Below are 17312 nucleotides of genomic sequence, written 5' to 3' on the forward strand. Positions count from 1 at the left end.
TTGTATTTGTGTCTCCTATTATATATTGATATGAACTTTAGATCTAGTAGCAACCATGAAGAATTGGACCAAATTTGTCCTGTCCAGTTTTCTGGAAGATGTGATGACGCCAGATGATTAAAATGTCTATCTTATATTCAAACTGACACTTTTGCTTGCTGCAAATTTAAGTATTAATGGTGGAAAATGTCTAGCCATAGTCTTAAAATCAACCCCCTTTAGTAAATATAGGCATTAACATTTGTGATTCTTTGTAAGAAAAAAAATAACAAAAAAAAATACAAAAATAGCCAGGGTCAACCCCGACCCAACCCTGAGCCTTGTAGGGCTAGGCCTGAGTGTCAACTTGGCAAGGTTGGATTGAGTTGGATTTAACCTAGGTTGAATTTTGAGGATTTAAGATTAAGTTGGGATTTTAAGAAACCCAGCCCAAATCGACCCTATTTCACCACTAGTTGGAAGGCACTAAAAAAAGGCCTTTATAAGACCACCCCTATGATCCCTAAAAAGTCAACCTTTTAACTTGCCCCTGCAAGAATGTTGCATCACAGTTCACCTTTAGGATACCAGGTTGTGGCGGTTGCCATCTATCAAGTAATAAAGCCTGAGGACTGAAACTTAGGGTCCGTTTGATAACGTAACCAGAAACGTGTTTCTGTGTTTTCTTGTTCTCAGAAACACAGAAACGGAATAAATATCGTTTGGTAAAAGTGTTCTATTCCACTTGTTTCTTGAAACATAAATTGAAATTTATAACAACTTATGCTTCAAGAAACATGAATGACGAAACAAGTTTTACTTGTTTCACTCGTTTCTCGAAACAAAAATGGGGCACAAAAAATCGATATTGAAGACAGAGTTTGGCATCACTACCATCACCACCGTCTCTGACTAGCTCCGTCTACAGAGTTCCTCTCCATCTTGTCAGCCGTCGTCGATTTGGGTTTCTTAAACCCCATTTTGGGAACCGACTCCGACTCCGCCTCCGCCTCTGCCTCCGCCTCCATGGCTTTAACAGTGGTGGTACTCCTCACCGCGCTCAAAGCTTCCACACATCCTCTCTGAATCAAGCCCCTCCTCCACTCCCCGCCAACAACAAGCCACGAAATATGGTTACCCTTTCAACTTCCCGACCCTCTCCACCTACTCTAGCACTCCTTCCCAGACTTCATCTGTTTGGAACTGGGAGAATTTCTATCCTCCCTCACCTCCCGGTTATGATTTCTACCGCCGAACAAAAGAAGAAGAAAACGATCACCCCACCTCGACGAAGACGAGGATGAAAAGGATGAAGGAACCGAGAGGGAAGAAGTTCATTGCAGCGAATGGGGCGACCATTATAGTACCTCGAGCTCCAATTCCAAATCCGACAACGAAGAGAGCGAGAGAGACCGAGACGAGAGATCAGAGATTGGTTCTAGATCGAATTTTGGATCTTCATTTCACACTGAGACCACGGCGAAGCCGAATTATACACCAATGGGAAATTTTGAGAAATCTGATGACGCTGGATCGTCGGTTAGTTGGAATGCTGGTGGCGATGGAGAGATCTCAGACATGAAAATGGTTCTTAGGCATCGAGATCTGGCAGAGATCGTGGCTTCCATCAAAGAATACTTCGATAAAGCTGCTGATGCTGGTGATTCGGTATCTGAACTACTCGAGACGGGAAAAGCTCAGCTCGATCGAAGTTTCAGACAGTTAAATTTAGGGTTCATCAAGCAAAGCAAATGAATCTACTGATCTGGAATTTGTATTTTTCGTAACTTTAGGGTTAGATTTCAGAATATTTCTTTGAAAATTTGATCTTTTTTTGTGTTCTTTTATCTTCTCTTTTTGGGAAAATTTTTGCAAAGACTGTTTATCATTCGAGTAGCGTTTTGAGTAACCTGATCACTCTATTTCTTCAAGCAAATGGCCGCTGATCGTTAACCACCATAATGTAAATACAACACTGTAATCATCCAATCAAAAGGAAACAATGTTTATCAAATACCCAAAATTCTGTTTCTGTTCCCAGAAACGGAAAGTTCTGTTTCTATCGTTTCTTGAAACAGAAACAGCAGAAACGTTATCAAACGCCTTTATTTGCCATCGCACGCGACCATGCCCCTTTTTATTACGAGGTTCTCAGGTCCTCTTTCATTTTTCTTATCATTTTCTATCTGCAGTCTCCACCTGCTCATCCTTTGAGGTCGTAAGGTAAACCCACCGCACCCCACTTCCCTACCTCCCCAAACCCCCCAAGCCACTCCTTCACTGACTCCTGACCCTGACCCTTGCTTCCTTGCAACCTCGCCCCACCCTCCCCTGTCCCTGCCCAGCCCTGCAACTCCCTTCCGAGGATCTGTTTTAACAGATTTATCATCAGTTTCACGCAGCGTGGTTCATATCGCACTAAAATCCGCTGCACTTTCATTTCCCTGTAGATTCATATATGGATCCACCAAATTGAAGGTCTTGCAGCCAGGAGTATACTATCTTAGCCACGTAGATTCTGGTATGATGTTTTCCTGCTCTTCTATATGGATTCTCAGAAACTTGCTCATCTTCTTTCTTACAATTATTTTCTTTGTTCTTTGAAGTTAAACAGTATTTTCCCTACCCACTGACCTACAATCAAACCACCTCTGTTTCTCTTAAAACCACAATCAATCTCTCTGTAACCACCTACCCATCAAGCACTCACAAATTCACCCCAAACGTCACCATTTTAGCGTTCAAACCTCAAATTCTTCCAAGTCATTGAAGCAAGACTTGGACAGTTCTTACAAAATCCCCACCATAGCTTAGCCAGACCATTCAAATTTCCCACGGCATGCCTTTGAGTTTCATTGATTTTTTTTAGCCTTCCAGCTTTATTTTCATTGATTTTTCCGTAGAAACCAAATCTCAAAGCCCAACCTACTTAAATTGCAATGTTTAATCTTCCTTCCTAACATTACTTCTTGGAAGTTAATATTAATAATGTGTATATTCTTTGTTGAGGAGTGTTGAGTTAGTTAAGAAATAATGTTTCCTTGTACGAAAACCCTGTAACCCAAATAATTTACAGAGCCCCGATATACTGAGCTACTAGCGCTTCCTTGAAGGGGTATGGAAACTAAGATGTGGCAATACATGTAGAGAAGAAGCCACTCGCAATACACACAACCATGGCATTAGGATTTTTTTTTTTAGGATCATCATTACACAATCATACCAACCGATACAAAAAAGAGTACATGGCAGTATGATAGTTGGAAGGGTACAACCACAACATTAGGTTGCTAAGGTTAAGGATCAACAGATATGTTGCAATACATGTAGAGAAGAAGCCACTTCATCAATTAGACAAAAAATCTTCATCGAAAACTCTTTGATATTTATTATTTCTAAACATGCATTACAATAACATTGCCTTAACGTCATTTTCTGCAACCTAGGTTTGTGACATCTGCGGATGCAATGGGTGGACCAACACATAGAATATTGATGGTGTCCGATTTTTTCTACCCCAACTTTGGTGGTGTGGAGAATCACATTTATTATCTATCACAATGCTTGCTTAAGCTTGGTCACCGGGTGGTGGTCCTGACTCATGCCTATGGAAACCGCTGTGGGGTGCGATATATGACTGGTGGTTTGAAAGTTTATTATATACCTTGGAGGCCATTCCTGATGCAGAACACATTACCGACAATTTACGGGACACTTCCGATTTTAAGGACAATTCTCATTCGAGAAAAGATATCTTTGGTTCATGGACATCAAGCCTTCTCAACTCTTTGTCATGAAGCTTTGATGCATGCATGCACCATGGGATACAAAGTTGTGTTTACTGATCATTCACTCTATGGATTTGCTGATGTCGGAAGTGTCCACATGAATAAGGTACTGCAGTTCACATTGGCAGATGTGAATCAGGCTATATGTGTTTCTCATACAAGCAAGGAAAATACAGTCCTGAGATCAGGTTTACCCCCACAGAAGGTCTTTGTAATACCAAATGCTGTGGACACAGCTATGTTTAAACCCGCAACAAGTAGACTCAGCTACGATAAAATTATTATAGTTGTGGTAAGTAGGCTGGTTTACCGGAAGGGTGCAGATTTGCTTGTTGAAGTCATTCCCGAAGTTTGCCGCCTGTGCCCAAATGTTCACTTTATTATTGGAGGAGAGGGACCAAAACGAGTACGACTGGAAGAGATGAGGGAAAAACACTCTCTACAGGATCGTGTTGAAATGTTGGGGGCTGTTCCTCATGCTCAAGTGCGGACTGTCCTGATTTCTGGTCACATATTCTTAAACAGCTCTCTGACAGAAGCATTTTGTATAGCCATATTGGAGGCTGCTAGTTGTGGATTGCTTACTGTCAGTACACGAGTCGGAGGTGTCCCAGAGGTTCTACCTGATGACATGGTTGTCTTGGCAGAACCAGTGCCAAGTAACATGGTACGGGCAATCAAAAAGGCAATACACATGCTCCCCCAGATTGACCCACGAGAGATGCACCTCCGTATGAAAGAGCTATACAGTTGGCATGATGTTGCTAGAAGAACAGAGGTGGTATATGACCGTGCATTAAAATGCTCTGATGAGAATCTTCTGGAGCGACTCTCACGGTACCTCACATGTGGTGCATGGGCAGGGAAACTTTTTTGTTTGGTAATGATCATTGATTTCTTGCTATGGCATTTATTGAAACTATGGCAGCCAGCAGAGGATATAGAGGAGGTACCTGATATCAAGCATTCTCCTTTTATCAAGACGAAGGTTATGTTTGGTGATTCCATTAAGGACTAACAAATTGCCATCATTGGACTAGTTGCCTGACTTTTACCATTCTGGTCGATCTGATAAAACAGTTTTCATTCTGTGCTTGACAAATATGAACTTAGAAGTGCTTATATATCGGTCCTACGCTATTGTAAATCTCATATTTGCTAGTGCAAACTTACTGACGGGGTCCATATTATTGAAAGGCATTCTTCTATTTGTTTTTTTCTTTTCCCCCTGGACCTGGCAGTGGCTAGTCTAAAAGTGGGAAGCTTGAAATGTCTGCGGGTGTGAGATTCTTTTGGAGAACTTGCATAAATTTCCTGCTGGATTTGGGAGGTACAGTTAATATTATTGAAATTGGTAAAATTGAATAATTTGTTTTGGTTGAGTTGGGAAGTTTTTGTTTCCATATGCGGAAATGTGTTGTTTGATCATTGGTAAATTACTTCTCATTGGAGAATCAGGATTAGAAAACTCTGGTGGCAATTTCTATTTTTTCTTGTTTTTAATTAATGCAAAGTTCTCTTGTAGAGCCAACAAAAGTCTCCATCTTTGAGCCATGCATGCTCTCATCAGCAATCAAATAAGCAAAGCTTTTGTTTTAGGAAGAATTCAATTTTTGGAATTCATAGTTTAAGATCTATCACTGTTATCAAAAGGTATCCAAGTTTTGCCACAAAAGTACGTTCCTGAAATCTTGAACCTTGAACCACATGGTAAATATGCATCAACTAATTCGGTCTCAGTGGGTTTGGCTGCATGGCCACATCTATGTTCCTTGGTGAACCCCTACAATAGTGTGGACTTGGTTCATATCCTTTTACAACGGGTAGCAGGTCCCTTTATTAGCATCTATTCACTTCCTGCAGAGAGAATTGATGATGCATATGAAGCAGGTAGAGGAATGGTGCTTGATCTATTATTTGGTCCTACTGAAGGGAAAATCCGACTTGGAGAGGTAGTTGCAAACCTAACAGATCCATTTATGCATGGAAGACATGGAGATCAAGATATCTAGTACACCTCAACATTTCCAACCCAGCCTGGACCTCAATCTGCTAGCTTCAGATTTTCGAGTCTAGAACTAGATGTAGGGCAAAGAAAAGTTTGTGATTTTGACTGAAAATAAAGGTGAAACTTCAGTCTGGATGGACAGTTTTTGTGAAAAAATGTTGCTAGCTGAGGCTCAGCCGAAAGCATTCCTTCTTCGTAACACATTTTTTCAGAATTTGTAACTTCTCAAAGCAGTATCTGACAAGGTTGAAATTTCACCAACAGAATCGCATGGGTCTATTGATTATCGCCAGGCCAGAAATTAATATTTTGATAGAGCTGAAAAAGGTGCAATATGTTGGTTGCAGGAAAACTCAGAAATAGGGTATGAATTTCGTTCTGTAATTTAGATTTTAAAAGCTAGAAATCAATCTTAGAATTTCAGAGAGATCGTAAATAGTCTTTAGTATCAAATCTGGAAAGAAACAAAACTAGGACGAAGAAGATGCAAACAGATCAAGCAAACTGAAACTTGACATAAAAAAAAAAAACAAAGGTTCCAGCCTGCTTTAGAAGCAAGGGCTAAGGGAAGAAGAAGATAAATAAGGGAAGATCTGACCTTAGATGGAGTAGGATTAAAACTGAAACAAACCGTACACAGAACTCTCAACCATAACTCTAGTAGTATCTTTCAAAAAATACCCCCATATCTTTACTAATTCCCAATCTATCCCTACTGGAACCAAATGCCAACTTTAGGCCTGGTTCTCCTTGATCTAGGCTTCCAAACAAGGTCTTGTTTGGCCAGCCAAGCAGTGCATTTGCATCAGAGGGACAAAGAAAAATTTGCCCATTGAGCAAGCTTCATGCCAAGTTAGTTCACCTAAAAAAATATTTATGAAACAGCCTCAAGGGTTGGTGGGGGAGTCTGGCCAGCGTGCAAAGAAAGGTTTATGTCAACTTTGTGCTTGGAAAAGCTCAGAATGTCTATTGAACTAATGGTGTTTCATCTCCTAGTATGTTTCCATGCACTATTCTCTAGTGTTCTATTGAACTAAAAGATGTTTCATTTCTAGTATGTTTTGATGCACTATTCTTCTTTATGGTTTCCCTTTCTGAACAAAGGTTTTTGTTTGTAAGTTTGTGAACCAATTTCAATTCGTCATTCTCACTCTCATTTTCATATGCAATGTAAGATCAGATTCATTACATTAGTATTCACTGGCTAGCTATCAGATACCATAACTGACTCTGTAAAATATAATCAGTAAGCCTAACGACTCAGAGAGAGGGAGGGAGGGAGTGAGGGAGAGGGAGAGGGAATTTTAGGCATTTGGTAAATAATGGAGAAGTGAACTTAAGGGATAACTTATTTCATTGCTCGACAATTATTGAAGAGAAAGGAAAAATACAATGAGGTGAAATAACTGAGAAAAAATACTTCAGCCATGTAATTGTCGACTCTGGCAGGAAGATCAAACTAAAGTTACTATACGCATAGATGGAAGATGATATAAAATCAGAAAACATCCTTGAAAACCTTCTATGGTTGATATTCAATTGAATGCAACTCTTCCAAGTCAAGATTTACAATTGCAGAGAAACAAAATATTATATTGTAGAGAATCAGCCAATTGTTGGAATTTCGGAGAAGAAATTGCAGAAAGCATGAGAGAGATTGACATATGCAAAGAAGGAGAGAAGGTTTTAGGGTTTTTCTTTCTTCTCTTTTTCTATTTGAGACTTGGGTGATTGGGAGGGGGCCAAACGATTTATATGACATTTTTTAGGCTGCTAAATTGGAGTAACAGGCACCTCTTACCCTCCCCTTCCCATTTAAGTCAAAAGTCTAAGAATCCCACCTTTAAACTCTAAATGAAGTTCGGTCAGGCAGATAAATGGCTGACTTTTGACTTGTGGACTTTGAATGTTGGAGACATGGCTTCCACTTTCTATAAGGCCACGGTTGAAAATATAACTTTGGTCAGTGCATTCCTGTAAATTATAGTTATCAACCAAAGCAGGGTTAGATTTGCATCTCCCTTACTTTGAGCTAATCGATTCATGTTCCAATAAGATGCAGTTTGAGGGCTTTATCCAACTTTGAGGCCTAGTTGGAACAAACTTTTAAACCAGGCTTCCCCTGGTAAGCTTCCTTTTATCAAGAAGTTAGTTAGAAGATAGAGCCATTAGTTGAAGACCATGGAACCAACCTGGTTCCTCAACATAATATTAGGTCTAAAACATTATTTGGTTGTGAACTATTGATTATAAAGGAGCCTACTGTATCTTGTTTCCATTGGTATTTGACAAGTACTTGTTGACTTGCTGATTAAAAGTGGCTAAAGGTTAGATCTGCATGGATTATGGACTTGAGCATTAAAGCTTTCTTTGATGTTATATTACTCCAGATGGCATAAATTACAAAGTGTTCGACCAGTACTGTGTTACAGGGATTAGGGATAACTCCTGGTAGGTAGTTGCAGCAAAGTGCCGTAGTAATATGGATTAAGGATTACCCCTGATCGTTAGTTGCAGCAAAAGGGTTCATTTCAGTCATGTATCACTGCAAGAAAAGTGATTTTTGGCTACGGTAATATATTTTCCATGATGGTAGTAAAGCTTCCATCATTAAATATTATTTTCCGCGACAGTAACAGTTTTTTCCTCACAAAATAATTTTCTGTGATAGTAAGAATATATCCGTCGCCGAATATAGCTAGACTCATTCCAGTATTGAATCTTAGGCGACAGATAAATGATGCTGCCGCAAAAAAACTCTTTTTTGGATGACAGTTCTTGGCTCTTTTTTTATTATTATTATTATTATTTTTTTTTTTTTTAATTACTAGTATATGCTAAATTATGTGTCACAGGAGCAGGGTTTCTTCTCAAGTTTCCAAACAAAGTTTTGATGGAGTTAAATTTCCCCTATGAGTCTCTACTGCAAATTTTGGACCTCGTTTGGTGAAATCAGTTCTCCACTTTGAAGAGCTAAGGCGTTTCTTTCTATTTATTTGTTCAGCACACCCCCAACCCCCCTTCCTGCAAACACAAATGTAAATAGTTTGCCATCCTCAAGTGGTAATTGCAGGGAGTGAAAACATAGAACTCATGGGTTTGCCTTTTCTTCCTTTTATAAATGTAATTCTTTTGGGCCTGTCATTCTTCCATTTCTCTTTCAGTTTCGTAATGCCATCCTCAATTGTACCAGGAACTGTTACTTGTGCCAATAATTATTACTGGAAAAGGCACTTATAAAATAATGAATTTTGGTTAGTTATAAGATGCAGGTAAATAGCTAAACATACATTCAAAACTTTCCACTCATGAATCTCCCTCATCTTAGTTACAAAATTAACGTATATGGTAGAACTTTGTTAATCAAAATGCAGATAAAGCTTTGCTGGTCATGTAGCTGTCTTACAAGCTTACATTCCTCTCCACCACACTCACCCATTTAATGGGCAACAATCTCCCTTGAATCTGTCCCCATCTAATTATGATTTAATTAGAATAACAAGAATGGTTGTCTAGGGTAACACTTTCCATCAGTATCAACCAGTCCCTTCATTTTACTAACCATAGGTTTTTCATCCACCATACAGTAACAAACATAGAAAAAGATGACTTAAGAAAGGGAGTTGAATCCATAACAAGGGTCTGAGTTTGATGAAGTATCTTTGAAAGTCAGGATCAGTGTCAAGAAAAAATATCAAACGTAATGGATGGTTATTACACAATCATTGACTTCGTGCTACATAAAATTGAGTCAGTAATCCCAAATAAAATTATATTTGTGGCCTATGAAGCCATCTTCATGTAGAATCCAACTACTGTGCTGACAGTTAGAAGCTCAATATCTACATCCAACAAACGAGCAATAACCCGTAGTGGACCTACGATCACTAGCAAAGTCGGCCCAATCAACGTCAGAATAGCCAACTAGTTCCATATGCCGATTAGGACGATAGATCAGCCCTTTTCCAGGAGCACCCTTTAGGTAGCGAAGAACACGAACAACCGCACCCCAATGTGCTTTCTGAGGAGACTGCATGAACTGACTAAGGACTCCAACAGCATAGGAGATGTCAGGACGAGTCACAGTAAGATAAATCAGCTTGCCAATCAAACTCCTGTACTAATGCATATCCTGGAGAGGTTCGCCATCATTAGCCCCAAACTTTTGGTGAGGATCCATAGGGATATCAATAGGTTTGGTTGCAAGCATATCAGTGTCAGATAAAAGGTCCAACACATATTTCCTTTGAGACATGCTGATCCCTTTCTTGAATCGGATCACTTCAATCCTAAGAAAATAGTGAAGTTGGCCCAAGTCCTTGGTCTGAAAGTGTTGCTGTAGATAAGCCTTCACTTCAGAAATTCATGCCTTATCATTACCAGTAAGAATAGTATCATCAACATAAACTACCAATACCACTAGTTTATCACCTCTGCGACGGACAAAGACAGAATGATCAAAATAACACTGAGAAAATCCACAAGTTACTATGGTAGTATTGAACTTGTCAAACCATGCCCGAGGGGACTGTTTAAGTCCATAGATAGCCTTATATAAGCGACACACACAACTATTATTCTCCCCTGAGCAATATGACCAGGAGGTTGCTCCCTATACACCTCTTCCTGTAGGTCACCATACAAGAAGGCATTCTTGATGTCCAACTGAAATAAGGACCAATCAAAGTTGATAGCAAGAGAAATAAGTAGATGAACAAAGTTCAATCTAGCAACCGGGGAGGTCTCAAAATAATCAACCCCATATGTCTGAGTATACCCCTTGGTAACCAGACGGGCTTTCAACCGCTTAACAGAGCCATCAGAGTAATACTTAATAGTGTACACCCAGCGACACTTCACCAAATCTTTACCAGGAGGTAAATCTACCAGACTCTAGGTACCACGACTTAAGAGAGCATCCATTTCTACATCTATGGTAGCTTTCCATCTTGGCATCATTATGGGTGCGGGGAATAGGGTTACTAGAAAGTGACAAGGCCAGACCATGGATGGTCGAGGGAAGATGAGACAAGGAAACAAAGTTATCAATAGGATACACAACCATAGATTTTTGAGTGCAAGAGTGTGTGCCTTTCCTTTGAGCAATTGGTAAGTCATCAGGCGGAGAAGGAGGAGGATCTTCACCAGAGGATGGCGGCAATGAAGTGAATCATCTGGAGTATTGGTATCTACGCTTGGCTATCCAACCTTCTTCTTGCGCTGATAAACCTGTAGAGGAGGTGAGTCATTAGCACTAGGAACATCAGGAAAGGGAATGATAGAAGGAATGGGTGGAGGAGATGAGGAAGTCCATTTCATACTAGACTAAGACACCTAAGGAGGAAAAAAATGATGTGCCTTCAAAAAAAGTCACATCGGCACTAACAAAATTCTGGTGAGTAATAGGGTCATAGCACTTGTACCATTTCTGAGTACGTGAATAACCCAAAAAAATGCACTTAGTAAACCAAAGAGATAATTTATCTACTTGTGCATGCAAATTATGGACAAAACACACACGCCTAAAGACTCGGGGAGGAATAAGAAAACTCGGCAAGGTAGGAAACATAATAGAAAAAGGAGACCTATTTGAGAGAACTGAAGAAGGCATGCGATTAATTAAGTGACATGCAGTTAAAATCCCATCACACTAAAAATGTTTAGGAACATGCATATGTATCATAATAGCTCAAGCAACCTCGAGGAGATGCCGGTTCTTGCGCTCTGCTACCCCATTTTGCTGTGGGGTATAGGCGTAACTAGTTTGGTGTATCATTCCACGGTTGGCACAAAAATTAGAAGTATCATTTTAGGCATATTCTAAAGCATTGTCAGATCGAAAAATCTTAATTAAAATGCCAAACTTATTTCATTATAAAAATTTTGGAACACAGATAAAAATTCAGATCTATCCTTTTAATATGTACAGCCATGTAAGATGAGAATGATTATCCACAAAGGTCACAAAATAGTGAAAACCAAATCTATTACTAACTCTGCAAGGACCCCATACATCAGAATGGACTAAAGAAAATAAAGACAGACTACGAGACACAGAGCAAGATGGGAAGGACACATGGTGATGTTTTTCCAACTCACAAGCCTCACATTCTAGTCTAAGCACAGACTTAAAACTAGGAAATAAAAGTTTCAACCTAGACAAAGACAAATGTCCTAAGCGACAGTGCCATTGGAAAGGAGTCACATCCCCAACAACAGTAGCAGCAGCAGAAGAAGCAGGAGAGCCATAGTTGAGATAATATAAACCATCTTTTTCAATCCCTCCACCAATTGTCTTCCTCGTGTGAAGATCCTGAAAAACACAGTAAGAGGGAAAGAAGGTTACTGAGCAATTTAATGAACTAGTTAACTGGCTCACAGAGAGTAGACTTAAAGGAAATTGTGGTACATGTAACACATAAGATAAATTCAGTGAGGATGTAGGTGAGATAGTACCATGGTCTAGAACCGGTGTGGAAGCACCATTGGCAAGAATAACAGATGTAAAATTGGTACTAGAAGAAAAGGTTTTAAAAAGTGATAACTTACCAGTCATATGGGCAGAAACACCTGAATCAATGATCCAGGGGGTAGAAGTGTTGGTAAGAAGGGTTGAGGTACCTACATGACTAGGGTGGCAGCAGATGTAGACCCACCATTGGATGTATTAGAGGATGCCTCGAGAGTGTGTAAGCGCCGGAGCAACTGATTGATGTCATCACGCAAACTGGTAGACGAATCTCCTGAGGAAGTTATCAGCTTAGTATCAGTGGAAGACACTATGTCAGTACCATCGTCTGACACTGCATGATTGGCTAACTGGGTGGCCCACTCTGGCTTGCCATGCTTTGCCCAGCAAGTCTCGACAGTATGGTTGGATTTCCCACAATAAGTGCATTGGCACGATGCACGATTAGACGGCTGTCCACTAGAACCTCGACCAGCCGACCCACGGCTGTGACCGCGACCATATCCACGGTTGGCAAGGAAGGCAGAATTGTCTTTGGAAGACTGATTAGGTTTAGTGGATGAAGTAATACGCTGCAGTCGCGATAAGTGTCATTCAGAGTAAGAATAGTATTGCCTGCAAGTAGATGGCTCTTCACTGCCTTCAAATCATTATTCAACCCAACCAGAAATTTGGAAACAAAAAACTCATTGCGCTGAGCCTTCAATTTGTCAATGTCTGTGGTCAAGGGCTGGAAAATATTGAGTTCTTCAACCATGCCCCTGAAAGCACTATAGTACTCCGGAAAAGATCTGTCAGACTGGCGAAACTAGAACAACTTCTCATAAATATCATAAATATGGGTCATGTTCTTTTCCTGAGAGTATGTTTCCTTCAAGTCATTCGATACTCCCTTTGTAGTAATGTGGAACATGACATTGGTAGCGACATCTGGTCAACCAGATCAAGATTAATGCATTGTCCTTCATCCAGTCATTATATCCCTTATCAGACGACTGGGGAGAATCAGAGGTAGTATATTAAAGCTTATCCTTGGCCATAAGATAAACCTTCACAGATTGAGCCCAAAGTAGGTAGTTCGAACTTTCTTTGAGCTTGATGGAGGTAATCTGGACATTCACATTGTTCGAGGGAGATGCAAAAGTGGTAGTTTTGGTCTCAGCCATGAGGAACAAAAAAAAAAGAAAGAAAGGATTGCTGATGTAGAGGCAAACAAACAATCATCTGTATGCAGATCTATGTAGTACCATAGAATGGGGGATTCTATTACAGAGCCATATTATCAAGACCTGATCTCTCCATAGTCATTACTAAACAAACAATCACCTGTAGGGTTTAGGGTTACAGAACATGGGGCAAAAATTGATGAGGTATAAAAAAACCTGTCAAAATCAGTCTTCGATTGTCAATTAATAAAATGAGCAAAGAGACATTATCTAACACCCATATGATTTAAGCCATAGTAAACGCAGCAGTAGTCGGCTGCACACCAGAGAGGTTAGCGGAAGAATGAAGTCAACAGAGAGGAATGTATAAACCCTAGGCTTGATCACAAAGGCTATGATACCATGTTACAATCCTAGAAATTTGTAATCAAAATAGAGAAAGAGAGGAAAGAAGAGAAGAAGAAAAGAGGAGAGAAGAGAGAGAGAAGTGCGATCGAAAGAGACTCCCAAAACTGAGGAGTGACCTGCGATCAGACCAGAATAGTATGATCGCAGGTTATGCCTCAAAACTTATATTAAATGGTGCTGAAGAAAAGTACAAAAATACCCCTATAAAGAGATATGGGGCCGATAGGACATAAATGCCCCTATCGGCCCTATCGCTGTTTAGGATTAGCGCTTAGCGCTAAACTCAACAATAACAACAATTTCAGTTGGAAAATCTTCAGTAGGAAAGCAAAGATGTGTCACTCAAATCACAAGCCCATATACTAAAAATATAAAGCAGAAGGAGAAAATGAGAGGAGAAAGAAAACAAGATAAGCAACAATTGACATGGAGTGAAATCTTTTTCTTGTGATATGGCTGATCCAATAGACTGATGTGCTCCGACTGATCCTATGGAATCAGTTTGACGTATGGTGATTTTACTCCCTATGGTACTGTCACTGCACTTGTAACCCAATCAGTTGGGCTGATCTGTACACTGTAATAAGGGATCAACCCTGCAGTTGTGGACAGTGGACACAATTCTGATCAATGAAATTCTGCTTTTGATTGTTAAGTTAGTGAGGATTCACTGTGAGTTTGGAGAGATTCTACTTGGCTGATTGGGTGATTCCTAGGCTATAAGTAGGGTCAGATGTCAATTCTGTTCTGCTACTTGTAAGTTCTATCAATCACTATTTATAAGCCTTGCTTATTATCTGTCTTCTTCATCCTACACAAGCTTCGCAGATGGATGCTCTATTGTTTGGTTATTTTTCGGTAGTTTGCAACTCCTTGTTTCTCTCTCAATTCTGCTCTGTTTAGACTGAAACTTTTCTCATTATCTTGGTGCAACTGTCCCTCATAAACCCTACCAATAAACATCTACTCCAACCTAATTTCACACCTAACTTTCTTCCTTTCACTGTTCTTCTGTAGCCAATACCAGCCCTATTGCACCCTGTGGTCCTTCCTGGTCAACCTCTCTACTGAAGTTTCAGCTCAACCTATCAGAAATAAAAAATGAAGTTTCAGCTCCGTCTGAGCTCTAGGTCGCAGGTTATAAATTTTCTCCCATCAAATCATAGTTCTACCCTAATACCAAGTCTCTTGACTTTCCTTATACCTGTCCTGCTTTTTGAACTCAGTAGTTCCATTACTCGTTCACAGTTTCTGATTCAAATCGATCAAATTTAATGCTCGAGACAAAAGAGAAATTTGGGTCAAACAGGCAGTTTGATCGAAAAAGTCAAGATCAGTATATATCTTTTGGGGGAGTTCTTATCATGTCTGTTCCTGGTTCTTTTGGAAACATTGGCCTTTTTGGCTGTAATGACACAAATACAAAGATTCACTATCTGCCACCCTAGGGAGGCAGAAATATTTTGGCCTTTTTTTTTTCCTGTAATGAAATGATTTCAGCATTCAAAACCATCCAAACATTGGTTTTGAGGGTGGACATTTTCCTTTCATTTAGTGGAGTCAATCTTTGGGGAAATCTTGTCAAAGTACTAAAGATAATAGTGTGGTATTCAAATATAAATACTGGGAGCTGCCATGCAAAGAACTGAGATCTGGCTTTCGATACACGGGGCCAATACTTAATCCCATTTGAAATTTTCTTGTATTTGGTTTTAGTCAACTAATTTACATCTTGTGGTAAAAACTATCTGATTGTATTGATTTTTTTGTCTTCAAAGGCTGGAAATTCCTGAGGTGTATATCAGTTAGTGGTTGGTCCCGTGGTGGTTCATTTAATTCATCATGAGATTGATGCAGCCCCATGAGCTCTTTAATTAAATTCCTCTAGACTGTTTTAACAAAATGATAGTCATAGGCACACAACCATGATAAACTTCGGGAAAGTCGTTTGAGATGGTATGGCCATGTTCAATGGAGGCCATTGGATGCATCAATGAGGAGGAGTGATATGATCCAAATAGAAGGATGTAAAAGAGCTAGGGGCAGACCAAAGTTGACAATTGGAGAAGTGGTGGGGAAAGACATGCACAGATTAGACCTTGCTCCAAGTATGCATCAAATAGAGAGGATTGGAGGTCCAGGATTCGGGTAGCAGACCCCATCTAGCTGTATCAAGCTGTGTCAACTTTGTTACTATTTTTGTGATTTGCTTCCTGTCACTTATTTTTCCCTTTTCCAGTCCTTACTTGGATCCATATAGCCGACTCCATTAAGTTGGGATAAGGCTTTGTTGTTGTTGTTGTTGTTGTATAGTCATAGGCACACATGCACACTAATGCAGATCCACGGAAGAAAAGGAAGAGAAACTACAGTGCTAATTTCTCTTTTTCTTCCTTGCATCTGCATCACACACACGATGTTCAGTTTTTTAAGATGGTGAATTCAAAATAGAAGATTTAATGTATTTATTATTTAATTTCTTCAGAAAAATGGCAAGTTGTAAAGAATAATATATGGTAGTTTTCCTCTTCTCTGGCTATAATGAAGTTTGTATTTTATGTATGGCTTCTTTTATCTCTCTTGACTCGAATTTTCAGGAACACATTCTCCACTTATAAGGAATGTATTTGAATTATGTCTAAGATATCCAACAATTTTCAATCATGGGGAATGTAGACACGGGTGCTTCTACAAAGACACTAAAGTCGTCTTCAGCACAGGTCTATGCCATTGAAAAGGGTTTTCTATTCAGATTTCCATGGATTGTTTCATGAACAAGTAAGAGAATAGATTTGTGCCTTAAACTATTTTAATTCTTTTGGGTACAATTGTTGAACTATTACCCCTTCACAGTGGAGGAAGATAATGTCATTGTTAATAACTCTATCATACATTGCCACATCATCTCTGTTATTAATTAGCATAGTTTTGACATTGTTCTGTGATGGTTTACATAGGTGTTATAGCAATACAAGGCCACCTGTTACATAATTTTGTAAGATTACGTCAGTAACAATGGCTATTATTATATATTCCCCTCATAATGATCATATTTGCTGTCACCTTTTGGATTCAACCTGAAGACCTATGGATACGTTTTAGATTTTGAATATGTTCTCTCTGAAACTCAAATTCTACAGTTGTTTTAGTGATTTTTGACTATGATATGGTTTTAACTGTGGTCTGTTGTTAAAGTTTTGGGGAAGGTCAATGAGCAGTTGTGTTGTTGGATTGATGAGCCTAATGAGTATTTCAGTTTGGTATAGAACATAGAGGCTCTGTTTCTTTGCAAGTAAAGAGAAGGGAAAGGATGTAAATCAATTCATAACCAAAAGGGGTGAATAAAGATGATAAAACACATGCAATTGCCACCTAAATTATTTTCTATTTCACTTTGTTTCTGCAACATCAACTAGGTGATCTTTTTTTCTGAAAAAATTTAAAAAATAAATAAAGGGGAGAAGACAACCTTGCTTATCTCTCCCCCCCCCCCC

General features: G+C 39.4%; 1 protein-coding gene across 3 annotated transcripts; it reads left to right on the top strand.

Moving 5' to 3' along the window:
* The first annotated feature begins 2137 nt into the window (after nt 1–2137).
* On the top strand, nt 2138–8925 carry LOC122061605 (phosphatidylinositol N-acetylglucosaminyltransferase subunit A). 3 transcript variants are annotated; one of them, XR_006134692.1, is made up of 4 exons: nt 2138–2500; nt 3426–5097; nt 8166–8347; nt 8631–8925. XR_006134692.1 is itself a non-coding variant. In XM_042624972.1 (2 exons), exon 2 carries the CDS (start codon nt 3448–3450, stop codon nt 4783–4785), a length of 1338 nt encoding a protein of 445 aa, XP_042480906.1. In that variant the 5' UTR covers nt 2138–2500; nt 3426–3447; the 3' UTR covers nt 4786–5149. The 3 variants fall into 3 exon arrangements, 1 of the variants encoding a protein (XP_042480906.1); XR_006134691.1 differs by lacking the exon at nt 8166–8347; XM_042624972.1 differs by lacking the exons at nt 8166–8347; nt 8631–8925 and having other exon boundaries at nt 3426–5149.
* Nucleotides 8926–17312: the final 8387 nt, after the last annotated feature.

This window comes from Macadamia integrifolia, chromosome 14, assembly GCF_013358625.1.
Source record: "Macadamia integrifolia cultivar HAES 741 chromosome 14, SCU_Mint_v3, whole genome shotgun sequence".
NCBI classification, from domain to species: Eukaryota; Viridiplantae; Streptophyta; class Magnoliopsida; order Proteales; family Proteaceae; genus Macadamia; species Macadamia integrifolia.